This window comes from Lichenostomus cassidix, chromosome 3 (genome assembly GCF_008360975.1).
Source record: "Lichenostomus cassidix isolate B80296 chromosome 3, HeHo_3.0, whole genome shotgun sequence".
NCBI lineage: Eukaryota > Metazoa > Chordata > Aves > Passeriformes > Meliphagidae > Lichenostomus > Lichenostomus cassidix.
This window is the reverse complement of record NC_139483.1, coordinates 43531301-43546764: the sequence shown is the minus strand read 5'-3', so window position 1 is coordinate 43546764 and position 15464 is coordinate 43531301. Positions and strand designations below refer to the sequence as shown.

Genomic DNA, 15464 nt, shown 5'->3' with positions numbered 1-15464 from the left:
AAAAGACAGTAAATGGGATGGGGCTAACTTATTTTTTAAAAAGCTTCTTACAAAAAATTGCATCTGGCACAAATATAAGACAAATGGCTTGCAGCTGATTGTTTCTTACTACTGTATTGTTTTGTTGCTTTTCTACTGTGCTTGGACTGCATTTGTTTCTCTTCCATGCTTGCTGTTTCCAAATGATCCCTGCACCCTGATTTGTAAGGACTTTCTTAATGTTAAAACATTAGGATACTAGATTGTGTCTTTCCTCTACTCCACATATGTGTCTTTTTATTTGCTTGTAATGTTCAAAGCTCTAAGGAATGTTTTTCAGATAAGTGTGGGAATTGCCAACTTTAGGATTGACTGCTAAAGTAATTTTTAATAAATACCTTAGAAAGCTTTCTGTGCTAGGAATATTTAGGGCATAATGCTAGATGCTTTCATCTACCTTTAGGCTTATGTTTGGTGTCACCTGAGAAAGTAGGAGCTGCAGTGGATTTAGCAACTGCAGTTCTCTTTTAGCACTTCTGCTGCATCTGATCTGAATGCTTTCTATATGAGCTGTTTCTGGTGAGCGCTACTGTAGGTCTGAATTGTTACATGCAATTATCTGCTGTTGTCTCTACTATCTTGGAGTTGTCTACATACACTTTTTAGTAGTATTGAGCTGTGAAAGCTATAATTGAGGAGCATTTCTTTTTGAAGTAATACTAACTTAAGTAGTTCCTCATTCTAACTCCATCTCTCCTTGTATCATGCCCTGCTGAAGGAGGATGTCCCCAGCTGTGTTCATCCAGTGTGGTTTTTTTGCACTGGCTCTGGTGTGCATCCTTCTGCATGGTGAGCTGATTAGGCTTACCTAAATAGCGGGAAAGTAAGTTGCCATCTCCCTGCCACCTCCCTCACTGTTGTGATGAACTGGCTTGTCGGCTGAGTTTGTAACCTGGAGCAGGGAGAGTGAGACAGAATAACAGCTGGGAGTCATAGGGAGGAAGTAGAAGCCCTTGCTCTCTTCCTGTTGGGCTTAATGATAAACTAGATGAGGGAATTGATCTAGCTGAAAAAACGTAGTAACCTGGGTCAGCTTTCCATCTTTGCTGCATGGCTCTGCAGTGCACATAGACTCAGTTGTATATGGATAACAAGAAGAAAAATTGAGACCTGGAGTGACCAGGGAGTGTAGGAACTGCTTAGGTTAGCCACACTGTCAAATAAATAAATAAAGCTGTAATTTGACTTTCTCTCATCTGGCACTCGTTGTGTGTCTTGTATTAGTCTCCTTCCTTTGTTTTAGCTGCTGCTGCTGAAGTGAAGCTTAACTGCTCATGCAGAATCATCTCTGTTTAGAGCAGTTTCACTTTCTGTGGCTTTTTTGGATATCCGAGGAAGGATTACGTGGCACATCTTGGCCTATTCCTGTGAATAAGTCTCTAGACTATTGGCTTGTATGTGGGGTTTGTTTACGCTTGAGTTCTCTTCACCTAGAATTTCAGAGGGGTGAATTCCTACTGCTTTTTACTGGCTGTAGCTTGAAAGTATTTATATTTCTACAGAATTTTTATGTAGAGACAGTACTGTTTCACAATTTTCTTTGGATAAGTTGCCTGAAATTTGTAGTGAACCTGAGAGATGAGGGTATAACTTCTTGAAAGTCTGCTTAAGTAACATGCTTCTTGCTGTAACCAAGAGATTTGTTCTGCAACATGCTGAAAGTTTGTTCAGTTAAGCAATGGGATTCAGTATACAAGGGTATTTGGAGGAAAAATGGATTTAGCTAATAAATTCACAGTATGTACCAACTACAAGATGTAGTACATTGATCTTGTCTTTATTAAGAACCTCCTGTATGCAGTATACCCATTTCAAAAAAACAACCCCCTCAACCAAATACTGCCAGACAAACCCTGAATTTGAAGCCCATTTAAAACAAAGCACTGTTTATAGCTTTGCACAGGATGAGAGAATACAGTGCATGTCAAGTTTTTTTGGTAGACTTGAAGAAGCCACATCGATGATGATCAATGACATTATAGAACTTTGGGACACACATGAGACTTTGGAATGGATTATATACTTTGGAGTTTGGTGTTTAGCGTGTATGTTGCTGCATTTTTATATACAAGGCATTTATAATCCAGCTGGAAGACAGAATAGTATAATATGAGACCTCTTGTTTATATTTAGTTCTGTGTGACCGGTTAAATTAAATATTTTTTAATTGATCAGTTAGCATATGTAACCAAAGTTTTCTTATTTAGATGAGAGGTCTCCAGATGCACAGTATGTGGATTTGCTGCTGAATCCAGAACGTTACACTGGATACAAGGGGCCTTCTGCTTGGAGAGTGTGGAACAGCATCTATGAAGAAAACTGTTTCAAGTAATTGGGAGGGAGAGGAAGCCTATTTCTTATACCTCTACCTCAGTTTAGCTTAAAACTCATCTTTGTGTTTTCTGACTTATTTTTTAGGCCTCGATCTGTCTATCGTCCTTTAAATCCACTGGCGCCTAGTAGGGGTGAGTCTTGCCTGTTTTATATTCCAGTGCATTTCTTTTAACATACTTTCTATTGCAGTACAAGTGATACAAATAGCAATCTTCAGTCCGTAGGTGTGCTTTCTGCTTTTTAAATTTCCTGTAGAAGCAGCTGTACTTTTTCAATATTTAGACTAAGGCTTGTGGTACCTTATTACATACATGCCTAATCTTATGCCTATTAATAGGCTTATTAATCACAGGTAAATTCGTGTGAAAACTAAATTGTAAGTCTCAATCTGTTTAGTAAATGTCACACTAATTTTTCAATTTAGATGCATTCTTGTATTGTTGTTTCTTTTTTCAAAAAGCATTTAATTTAGTCACTTCAGTTCATACTTCTCCTGATGTAATGTAGCTGTACATTTTTCATCCATAATGTGTAGCATATTACAAGTGTACAAATAACTGCATTATTTGAAGGTGCAGACACTTAGGATCAATTATCTGCAAGAGTGTTTAAAAAAAAAAGTATGCTAATAACTTGGGGTTTGTTTTGAAATTTAAGTTGAATGCTATAACCTGGTTTTTCAAATTAATCACTTCCACCTGTCAGTGTGCCTCATTTCCCTTAGAAATTAACTATTGGCCATTAGGCTGAGTTAAAAAAAAATCACCATCCATTAGAAAATCAAGATATCTCAATATTTATGATTACTAAAAGCTGATATATTGCTGATACACACAAAAATAATTATAAGAATGGTTTAATGCAGGGATCAGAATTTCAGGAAGGAGCACTGGACTGATTGTTGAATAATGCAAACTAAAGACTATGACTTCCTAACCATCTTTCTGAAGCTAAAATCTGGCTTTAAAGAATATGTAAATCAGCTGCTACGAAGATTTCAATTTCTTAGTGACTTTCATTATTACAATGTGTTAAGTCTCAGGTGGTCTTGAGGAGCAAGAATGGAGGGATGGAAAGTAGCCTATTTTTAATAGATTAAGTAAGGTTTCTTGCACTTTTTGAGTGTTTGTAGTAAAGTATGTGTTTTATTACTACTTTGCTATGGAAATTATCTTTTTAATGCTTATGGATTTTTTTTCCCCCCCTAAGGAGGAGATGATGGTAAGTCATCTTATTTTCCTTGGTCTGCAGAAATGAAGTAAGCATTAGAAAGTTTTGGATTTTGGATTTACTCACCTCACTGTTATTGAATTAGGGAGCAGGAAAGTTATGTTTATATGCAGATTATTGATCAGAAAATATTTTTAATGGGATCCTCCTTTTATTTGGAGTATGGGGAAAGAGTGGATAAAAGCAAAACACAATTCTGTTCTTGGTTCTTATTCTTGTAACAGAATGTGTTGTGATAATGTTGTTAGTTCTTCCAGAACCCCATTGATACTGATGTCAGATCCCTTAAATGAAGAGGGACAGGTTTTTGTGTACTTTCTTGAATGTCCTTGATTTTGGGAAGATGGGGAGAGAGTGGGGAGAAAATATTTGTTCTGCCTCCAGTGAGGCAGACTTTAAGATTCTTTTAGTCAACTGAAAGCTCTCTGCCAAAAGATCTAAGTCTGAAGGAAAGCTCTGGGCAGGTCAGGGTAAAGGCTGTCGGATAGAATTGCACTCTGCCATCACATCTTTCACCAGCAGTGCATATAATCAGACTTGTGCTTCCATACACTGCTGAATGCCCTGACCAGTAGCTTAGTCATGCTCATTCTTGTATTTCTCCTATTCTGAACCCAACAGATTTAAACTAACCTCGAAGTTAGCTGCTTCAGTGCCTATTCTCATTTTAATTGCTAAATTATTTAACATCATGTCCAGATGGCAGCTAATGTTGTATGCATAGTAATACAAAGATACTACTGTTGAAAATGAATACTCTTCATTTAACTATATGTTTTGTATTTACAGGAGAATCTTTCTACACATGGCTAGAAGGTAAAGGCTCTTGGATGAGTTAATATAGTGTTAAATTCACTAGAAGAAACACTTCAGCACTGTTTTCATCTTAAATATTTTTCGTAGTGTAGGCTTTTTAGTAAATTGTGCAGAATTTCAAGTGTCATTCAAATATTTCTTTACTTGAAGGTCTTTGAAAGTCTTCTCATTCACTTAGATGGTATATTCCTTAAACCTTTAAGTGTTTTATCTTTTTATAAAGGGGGAGTTGACTTCATTGCCAGTTACTTTGAATTTTCTGGTTATTTTAGGCATTTATTCAGGGACACTACTAGTAGTAATATTGGTTAGCATTATTATTTGGAAACAGCTTTAAAGAACATTCAAGGTTTTGATGGCTCTGTTCCCAGTTTATAATCTTAGTGTAATGTGTGTTCAGAAGGCAAAGCAATTTTCTTTTCATTCACGTTAAAATGGAAATTATTGCAGTAGTAGCAATCAAAATCACATTTTGGAGGTATGCAGAAAATTGAGTGAGTTAAATGTACTTAATTTTATGATTAGTTCATTCTGTCTTTCCTAAGCTTTTACTTGTCTGGTGCTATTGTAGGAAAGCATATAAATTTACATGCCTTTAAAAATGTGATGTCTGTAGATGGGGACACATATCAGCCTCACAGGTAGGCTTCACCATCTGCTCTTCCTGCTTCCATTTGTGGAGACTGAAGTGGCAGGAAAGTTGCCAAAAAATTTCTTTGGGAAGAACAAACCCTTACATTTCAAGTGTAGTCTCTGTCTTTGGTTCTTGGTGGAATTAGAAGTAATTTCTGCATATAGATTGTATTTTGACCACTGGGGCTTTTGATGTATTTCTGTAGGACCAATCCTCTCATTCAGTGGTAGCTCTAAATGTATTTGAGATTGGTCACAATATATATTCTGACATATCTGATTGCCAGACTGTCAAAATTCAAGATTATTTCAAATTTATTGCTCAGACAATGTAAGCATCTTATTTTTATGTAGCAATTTATCTGTACCAATTGAACAGATACTTATTTGACTGTGTTCACTAGAACACTAAAATACCGAGCAAGAAATGTCAAATGTTATTCTTAGTATTGCTTTAAGTAAAAAATAGGAGGTAAACTCTTCTTATGATGGATACAAGTGCTTATTAACAATACTCAAGTGCTGTAATAGTAATTCTTGAAAGTTAACAATGCAGACTTGCATCACTAAAATGTCAGGGTATATTAATTTTAATAAATTATTTACAGTATTCCATTTGAGATATGTTTCTTTTCTCCTGGATAGGTCTGTGCCTTGAGAAAAGAGTGTTTTATAAACTCATTTCTGGACTTCACGCTAGCATCAACTTGCATCTGTGTGCAAATTATCTTCTCGAAGGTAGGTCTAGATAAAATGCTGAATGGAATTCTACAGTGTCTGTAATGCATATTTTGGTTTCTCTGAACACTTCTGGTGTATACTTAGTTGCTCTGATGTTACAAACGTGTCTCTTTTACTGCCCCTGCACTTTTTTTTTTTTCTCTGTGTAGAAACGTGGGGGAAGCCCCGCTGGGGACCAAATGTGAAAGAGTTCACTCGCCGCTTTGACCCTGCTGAAACGAAAGGAGAAGGACCAAGGAGGCTCAAGAACTTGTATTTCCTGTATTTGATAGAGCTGCGTGCTTTGTCAAAGGTTGCCCCGTACTTTGAGCGTGCAGTTGTCGACCTTTACACAGGCAATGGCCACGAGGATGCTGAATCTAAAGCCCTATTACTAGATATCTTCAGGGACACCAAGTAAGGCATAGGGGTTTTTTATCAATATTTTGAAATTCTCAGTTATGTTTGGAAGTGAGAATAGGTGACTCCTTGATGGGATAAGACATGAATGAGAGTGGAATGAAGAAATAAAATTGAAGTAATGGGAGAAATCGAGAGGAATTTGTACGTTGGAGAGGGGGGATTAATAGTTTTGAGGTTTGAATATACCAATCTTTAGAAACAAATGAAAAAGTAGCATGCAAGAACCCACAAATCACACAGCACCCTGGGTTACTCCTTGTGTGTTGCTTCTTCTGATTCTTCAATTATAGGATGCACACGATTTACTTTGAAAAGGAAAGTAGTACATGCAGTCTTTTAATCATCCACTAAGTAATCCAGCTTTTATCACTGACTTGATCTCTGGTGGTTTGGCTATCTCTTCTTCCTTCTATTTACTCCATAAAGTTCTTAAGTTTAATTCCTTTGCTCTCCTTTTTTTGGTAGTTTTTGTGATTGGTAACATGTTGTGTAGTTTCATTGCTATCCCTAGTCATAGCCTAGCTAGGTAATTGAGATGTAGTCAGACAAATGCCAGCTGGAAGGCAAACATTAAGTTAATTTCAGTATAAATTAGAAAAAAACTGTAAATAACAGATTTCAAGTTAGTGATTGAATAGTAAAACTAATAAATTGAGTTATTTTTTAAGGCCTAATCTGCAAAGACTAGGAACTCTGAAAAATATTTTACACTGATGGCATCAGCTGCTCATCAGGCTTAATTGAACATGATTGTATATGCCAGCATTGGTTTGGATTGCATTTTGTCTTTATTAGGTCCTTCCATATGCACTTTGATGAAAAGTCCATGTTTGCTGGGGATAAAAAAGGAGCCAAGTCGCTAAAGGTAAAGCTAGTTTTCTGAGTGACATCCAAAGTACCCATTTTGAAATTAAGCTGTGTTATTTTGGAAAGCCCTTCTACCTACTACAAACATACTGCTGAGAGTAAGTTTTTATCCCTGCCTTTTCTAGAGTTGCATCTGAGACCTTTTAATCGACTTTATAGTAAGGTGCTGTCCTGATCCAAGCAGACTCAAATGTCTGGTTTTGTGCCTTGAGTCTGGCATCAGGACTGTGGTGGGGAAAATGAGATGAATTGGTATTGCCAGTAAATGCAGTGGTGCTTTTTTTAAGTAGAGTATCTGTTTCACATAATTATCTGGAAAAAAAGAACCAACCCATGTTTGCTTTAAAATATGATGCCTTATATAGTATAATATGACACAATATACAGTAGAGTATCATGTAACATAATACTATACTTATCATTAGAAAAACAGTTCCTAGACATGGGAACCCAATGTAAAAGCTGTACACACCCAGCAACTTCCAGTGTTAACATGCTACTGTTCAGATTGGAATACATTACAAGTCCACAGTTGGAGTGGGGCTCGGTAATAAAGGTCTGTTTTCATGTTTATTAACTAATGTAATTCTTATTTCAGAAGCATTATGGAATGTCATCACACAACGCTATTAGAAAAGTGGCAGTGTTTTATCAGCCCAGCTAATGTTTTCTTGGACCTTAAAAAATTGTGATAAGCTCAATTAGTTCTCCACTGTGCTTGCTTTCACTCTGACTGAAGTTGCAAAGCAACAATCTACCCATAGCTTTGAACAGGGAATATCTTTTGTGAATTGTAACCTGTTTGGTTCAAAAGGGATCTGAATAATGGAAGAAATAGTGGACAGGGACACACATACAGTACTTATAGCTCAGAAAATTTTGAGAAAATTGGTAGAAAGTCGGTGTATAGAATCCAAGCGATACCCTGTATATTCTATATTTTTGAGGGGATTTTTTTTTAGGAATTAACTGTTGCAAGTGGCTTGGAAACCAGATTCTGGGTTTTCATGGATCTTTGTTATGGCCTGACTACATAAAGCAATGGTTTTGTTCAGTTTTGGTAAGAAAATTGATATTCTCATGGTATTGGATTTCTAATGGTTTTAGATTCATTAACCTTCTATTTTTGTAAAGCTAAGATGTACATTAACTCAAACTTTTTGATTTTGTTTTTAGGAAGAATTCAGATTGCATTTCAAGAACATTTCCCGCATAATGGACTGTGTTGGATGTGACAAATGCAGGCTGTGGGGCAAGCTGCAGGTACAGTTTATTTTGTGTAGTTGTGTGTGTTCTGGCAGGGGCAGGTTCCAAGTTAAGCATCTATTTCATTTTGACAGGACACATCTTACCTTAGGATTCAGGCTTTCTGCACATGGTTGGTCCTTGATGGCCTCACCTATATATTAAAAATAGATAAGTGTTTAGTTCACTGTTAAATGTTTTTAAACTTTTTTTAATCAAATTTATTTTTGTCAGCAGCCGTTTAGTTTACTAAAAGGTAGAGTTTGTGTTCTAAAAGAGATACTTTCAAAGCAGATGCTTCATGGTGAGAGATTACTAGCAGTCAGTAGTTCACCTGTGTTCAGCAATCAGATGAGCCTTGTGGAATCACTTCTGGGAAACCTTCCTTTAAATACAGTACTTACTTGTTAGGGAATCCGGTGTGTAGTTTAACTCCACAAATTGAGGTGCAAGAAAAAGAAGTAATTCAGATTTTCACAGTTTACTCAGATGGCAGCAAATGAACACAAAGGTGAATAGTAAAGCTGAAAGTTGAAAACCAGTTTAATTTTCTTGACACTTACTATTTTTATTTTACTGAGAACAATGTTTTAAACTTCAAGACTCATGTTAAGTCCAGAATGAGAATAGTTACTTTGGAGTGCCTGCTGTATTGCATGTAACTTGTCAGAGTGTAATCAAATGTTCTTAAATTTAAGTGACTGAACCTGGTACACAATTGGTGTCATGCTTTTGCATTAGTGCCCTGATTTTTGTGCAGTTACTTGGGTAGAGGGTCAGTATATAAGAATTGGTACTAAAGTTTGCCTGAATTAGTATGTTTTTATCTTTTTTTTAATGGTTTTGTGATTATATGAAGGAATGATCCTTACTGATGTTAAAACATTGGACTTTTTTTTTATAGACTCAAGGCTTAGGAACTGCTCTGAAGATCTTGTTTTCTGAGAAAGAAATACAGAGCCTTCCTGAGAATAGCCCATCAAAAGGTTTTCAACTCACGCGGCAAGAAATAGTTGCTCTTATAAATGCCTTTGGAAGGTAAAATGTTATAATTTTTATAGTGGAAAAATATAAAACTTCAGTGTCAATACTCAGGCTCTGTGGAAAGATGGTATAGTACATGTAGCTGTAGGGTTTTAAAGGCTGAATTGCTATCAGTGATATTGATAAACTTAATGCCTTCAAACTGAGCATGTGGAGCATCAAGTCAATAAATCCATCTTCCACAAGATGAAATTTAAATAATTTTTTAAAAGTTTATCCCATTCAAATGATGAAACATTTTAACAGCTTTAAAAGAAGTGTACATAGAGCATGCTTTTGTCATCATGTTAGTTCCTCAGATTTTGAATATAACAATCTGTTCCTGTTTAAACAATCTATTTAAACAATCTGATAAAAGAATGTAATAAACTTTATTACCTCTGGTTAGTGATTTGTAGATGTTCAATGAAGCTGGGACAATTAAATATTATATATAAACTTTAATCCCTGTAATATATTATGTAAATATACAATGGAGAGTCAGATAGTAGACCTTTTATAGAAAATGTATCTTAAGTATGTTAATCTTTTGGAACAGAATTGTATTTGAGAAAAAAGAAAACTAAAGGAAAATGAATGTGGTAATTTGTACTTCTCTTTTGCATCTGACTTCGTAACACTTAGCTGTTTTTTGTTTTACAGGCTTTCCACGAGTATAAAAGAGTTGCAGAATTTTAAAGTTTTATTACAGCAAACTAGGTAATGAAGGTCTTTGCACAACCCATTAGTGAAGATCATTTACATGACTGCATTAAGCAGAAGGAACTGATCCTTACAGGACTCACATGAACTGATAAAAAGTAAAATCAAATACCAACTTGAATATTTATGTTTAAACTAGGAATGGTTATTAATTAGAAAATATATTTATGAATGAAATATATAATTTTTAAATGTGTAAATTATGCTGATCTGTTTATTTTTTAAGTTTTCTGCTCGCAGTTCTGTTGTACTGAAACTTCATAAATTTTCTTATTTTCCTTGTCTTTCTGAGACAGCTGTTTTGTATGAAAACATATGTACCTCTGCCCTGACTTGGCCTGTCCAGAGAGGGGGGTATCACTTCTTTTCTCTCCCCAGTTACTGAGCTTCAGTATATTCTGAGGATTTGGTATGTTAGTTCTGACTGTCAAAAGGAGGGGGGAAAACACCCAACCAACCAGTCGCAAACAAATTAAAAAAAAAACCCCAAACAAAAAAAAAACCTTATAAAAAGGAAATAAGGTTCTTGCTGAGTTTTGGCTTCTTAGCATAATTATGAAACGTAATTAAAAATAGTGAGTTTACTGAGCAGAAAATCTTTTCATGCTGAGCTTTTTGCATCATGCTGATATCAGCATTTTTCCCCCTTGTCTTGTGCTTTTCAGCTCTTTTTTTTTTTTTATTACTACCTTGTCGCTGATGCAGCAGATTGAAAGTGACTTTGCTGCAGCCCCTCACCTGCATTTACTTGGGGTAGGGATCAGGACAGGGGGGAGATGGTTTGTGGAGTGCTGCTAGCTGAAAAACCTCAGTCAATCAAATTTCCATTTGCTCCGTATTATTTTCTAGATTGTAATCACAAGTTCAGTTTCCAAGAGTTGGCTTTTTAATGTCTAAAATATTAAAATAGCACACTTTGGTCTTTGAGCCATGGAAATAAATTTGCTCTTTATGAGTTATGTTTGAGTGCTATGTTAAAAGGTCAGTGTAAAAATAACTTGCTTTTGTAGTCACTTTTAAAAGAAGATGCTTTTTAAAATTCATACTCATTCTGACATTTAATATCATATACTCTATCTATGCAAACCCTTACTGTATCTTCTTTAAAAGGATATTCAGCATTGAAAAAACGGGTATGTTAATAACCTTACTTTCATAGAATAAGAAATTAATCATGTATCATTGTCCACAAATGTCAGTGAAAACTTACCAGTGTCAAAAAGAGTTCAGAAACAGCATTACCAATTAGTAACCAAATATTGGTTAAAATTTAGAATGAAGTAATAATTTCTTTTAAACCAGCATGTTTAAAAATGAAGTTAGAAGTTATGAATGTAGGAAGTGCTGGTGCAGTGTAGATACACCTCTTGTTTTTAAAAACAAGTCTTCACAAAATTAAGTGCTCTTAAACATTTTTCACCCTATCAGATATTGAGTGACCTATTTATACAATTGATTGTAACTGTATTGGCTCCCATGATGTGTTCCTTTACCACTGAGATTTTCTGAAGGCTGGAATATGCTCTGTCCTTTGTTTCCAGACTAGCCTCAAATTTCTACCTGACTGGAAATTATGTAGACTATTCTGCTGACACTAGATTTTATTAAAAATACGGTTTCTTCAGAAAGTTGTCCCCCTTGTGTCAAACTGGGGTATGCTAAATAAAATCCTAACAAAGCAAATCCAAACCACCCTCACAAAGTTTTGGTGATAGTTGCACAAATTGGCAATGAACTGGTATCCTGTCAGAAGTTCCTGTTTAAGCCAATAGGTAATTGAACGTGGTGTTAGGGGAAGCTGATGTCACTTTGGGCATGTTTTTACCTAGTAGCCCCTCTGGCCTGTGGGCACCCATGTCTGAGCAAGTCAGCACAGGCTTTCTTTTTCTAGTTAGAGAGCAGGAGGCTTCTAGGTGGATTCATCTGGCCTCTTTCAACCTCTGTACCAATAGAGTTTATTTCTCTCTGTTAAATTGAAGTGGGAATCTAGGTAAGTAGCTCAGATGTGAACAGCTGTGTTTGGTGAATGAGTATCCAAATCTTCCGAGTAATTGTATATGTTGAAAGAGAGTAATTTTTAATTGGTTCTTAATTCCTTGCCTTTTGGATAGACCTGCAAGGGCTAGAACTGTAGGCTCACTTGTGTGAGGAGTGCTGTATAACTGGGATTTATCTGTATTCTTATATATTATAATGCCTAAAGCTTTAGGCAGGATTTTCTAGTTTAAAAAAACATAAACTGTATTGACTGTGCTGCCCCAGGAAGGACCTAAGTCTCAGAAATATTTCTTCCTTTTTTCCCCTTGCTTTGTGGGAAAGTAAATTGCTTCCAACCTCATTCTGGGGATGCAGCTTGCCATTTTTTTTTTCCACCTGTGCCTGGCTAAAATCTACAGACACTGAAGCAGAATCATGCACTTGTTCATGGGACAGGTGAGATATTCAGGCATGCAGATCCTGGACACCTGGTCCTTGCAGCCTTCATTGGCACAAGGTTAATGCTGTTGGGTAAGGACATAAAGAGATGAGAAGTTTTTCTTTGTGTCATGGGAACACAGGAATGCAACTGAACAGCAAATTGTGTGTCTCTGTAAGGTCTGTTGCACCTGGAGGTACATCTTGCTTGATGATCAAATATGGAAGGCATTTCACTTCATTGTCATTGTAGAGATAGAACATGAGATTTTTCCTGTAACAAATCTAGTTGAAACAATTTTCCTGTCATCATATTTTTTACTGTATTTGATGTACATTCTGTGACTATGCTGCCTATGAAGTTTTGCTGTGTGAGTTGGATGACTTCGTTCTTTATATGTTAAATAAAATTTTAAGAATTTACAGCTCTGTTTTTATACTAAAGAATAAGGTTAGTTATACCATCCATGACCTGTAAACTATTTTAAATTCCAGCTCCCTGTTGGAGATCAGCTTGTCAATACTGTCTGCCATTCATTTCAGAGTAACTGTACATTTTCTTGTACAAATGACACAATGATTGTAATCCCAGAGGCGTAGTGAAAAGACAAAGACAAAAAGGTTTAATTGTTCCCAAGTCATGAAGACTTGTGTGAAATGGTAAAAAAAGACTTGGTGCAAACTGCCTAGGTAAAAAGTAGGGCACTGTTGCTGCATAACTTGTTCTTCAGTGCCTGGGGAGGTAGGTCAGAACATAAATTTAAAACAATGAAATATAGAGACATGTGTAAGCTGGAATAATAAGTGTTTTCCTACTTTTCAGCTGATGGTCTGTGCTGTCTGTCATTGTATGTGCATGAAATACACTGTGCCACACTTTCTTGAATTGTTTGATGGTTGGGTTGCCTTTATCTGACCTTGCTTTGTGCTTTTCTGGGAAATGACCTGTAATATGTTGTAAATAATCTTGATGCTCATGTTTATAAAGTAGCAATCAGCAATTCATCACTTTACAATTTCTCCATATAGCTACCCTATTAAAATGTAATATTTATTAAAATCAAAATCAATGTTGGAACTGCTTATTGAGATCTAAACACATCTGAATCTTTGCTATGTTTGAATCTACAAAATGCAAATTAAAGTATTTTCTGCTACAACTTCTTTTCGTGGATGTAATTTTTGGGGTTTCACTTGAAAATACATTTTTTTACTTTTCATTTACCTTTCAATGACACTTGGTAATTATTATATAAATTAAATTACTTTTGTGATAGTCATTTAAGATTAAAATGAGCAGATTTTCATTCTCAGTTTGATTTCATTCAAAAGATGAAGGTAACCTGTGTATTTCCTGCTGTTTGCAGTGCATTGTAGTGTGTCTGCACATCAGGCATCCATCATAGAATTACAGTATGTTTCTGTTGAATATGGCCAAATTTAGCCACTCTTTAAGTCCAATTGTTTTAAGAGACAAAAAGGCTTATTTAGAAATCAAGTCTATTCTGTAGCTTTCTCAGAGTAGCTTATAAAATCAAGTATGTACATATTTTTTTTGGTTTGTTCACCCAATGGGGCTCTTCATGTTGAAATTATTTCCCTGAAAGGGTCTCTTTCCTTCCATGTATGCATTTTTAACAAATTGTCCTAATAAAAATTTGATACACATACTTCATCCCCAGCTTAGGTGGGTAAGTACCTGTTACACAGGTGATGATAAATGAAACTTAATATTTTGCCTTCCACATTGTTGTTTAAAAATCTCCTGTGTTTTAGAGTATTTAATTAATTACTATGGTTGCTACAGTCACTTACCTTTTCACTTTTTGCATGCATACTATGGCATGGGGATTAAGTTTGTTCTAAGTGCAGCATTCTCTTAAGTTTTTGCTGTGCAGCTGTAACTGCTGTGAAGAAAATTAAATTCCTGCAGACTTCTCTTGCACTGAGTCTTCAGGCAGTTTTGTACAAACACGATTGTAGAACGCCAAAGGATTTAATAAAATTTTAGTTCTCCCAACCCTGTAGCACTTCTTTTAATCTGACTGCTAGTTTAATTGGCTTTTTTCTTCAATGACTATAGTGAAGAAGGTAATGTAAGCTTTGGAAGGGCAAATAGTTTACTTCTGCTGGAGGCAAGGCTCATGTTTTGACTTTACCACAAAGACCCCAAAACCCAAAAACCCTGTGGAAGATTGGATGTGGGAGTATGGCACTGCCCTGCCTTTGGCTTTCAAGCTGATCTGATCAGCTCAGCCCCTCTCTTCTTTTTTTACCCTGCATATTCTCTGTGAAATGTGCACAAGAATTCCCAACTACTTCCTGAAACTGGGCATGAGGAAAACATGAAGCATGTCCACCATTTGGGAATGCTGTAGTACACCTCAACTGGAATACTACTATAGAAGTAAAGATTACTAGAAGTAGTATGTTCTTTTCTTGGGGAAATGTGGATAGAGTAATAGTATTTGTTTCACATAGGTAGGGAGAAAGACATGCTGGGGAAGCAGAGTTCTTAAAGGTTGAGCACTGAGCACAATTAAAAGCCCTGAAGTAGAGTCAGGGTTCCTGTTTGCCTTAGATTAGTAATAATTACTTCTAGGCTTGCTCTCTCTGCCATGTCACATCCTGGAATGGTCTATTATCCACCATTTTTCCCTGCAATGCACTACATTTATCCCTGAAGATACAAGGCTGAAGCACAGCTTTGCTGGCTTTCTCATTATGCAGAAAGGCACGTTTGAGGTTTTTCTGCTTTATGTACTCCTGGCTCTTGTCTATTCCCACACTGCAGTTCCCAAGTTCTTAATAAATAAATAAACAAGTATGTACTGCTCTATGTATCCCTCTCCCTGGCGAGGTATTTGACTTCTATATAATATACCTGGGTCTGACTGATGAAGATGATTGCATAGCTTTAATTTTTCAAGCATACAAATTTTCAGCTTGTTTTGCAGATCACAATGCTCCAGTTGGAGCAGATGCCCATCTCTTCT

The 15464-nt window shown here is 36.0% G+C and overlaps 1 protein-coding gene across 1 annotated transcript in view; it reads left to right on the top strand.

The window, feature by feature from the left end:
- Positions 1 to 13628, top strand: part of ERO1B (endoplasmic reticulum oxidoreductase 1 beta) — a 28868-nt gene extending 15240 nt beyond the window's left edge. The window contains exons 7-16 of the mRNA XM_085055512.1: positions 2247 to 2367; positions 2458 to 2504; positions 3583 to 3594; positions 4393 to 4419; positions 5698 to 5790; positions 5943 to 6189; positions 6991 to 7060; positions 8239 to 8325; positions 9212 to 9345; positions 9994 to 13628. Coding sequence (XP_084911638.1) covers positions 2247 to 2367; positions 2458 to 2504; positions 3583 to 3594; positions 4393 to 4419; positions 5698 to 5790; positions 5943 to 6189; positions 6991 to 7060; positions 8239 to 8325; positions 9212 to 9345; positions 9994 to 10054 — 899 coding nt within the window. The 3' untranslated portion in view covers positions 10055 to 13628. The remainder of the gene's footprint in view (positions 1 to 2246; positions 2368 to 2457; positions 2505 to 3582; positions 3595 to 4392; positions 4420 to 5697; positions 5791 to 5942; positions 6190 to 6990; positions 7061 to 8238; positions 8326 to 9211; positions 9346 to 9993) is intronic.
- Positions 13629 to 15464: the final 1836 nt, after the last annotated feature.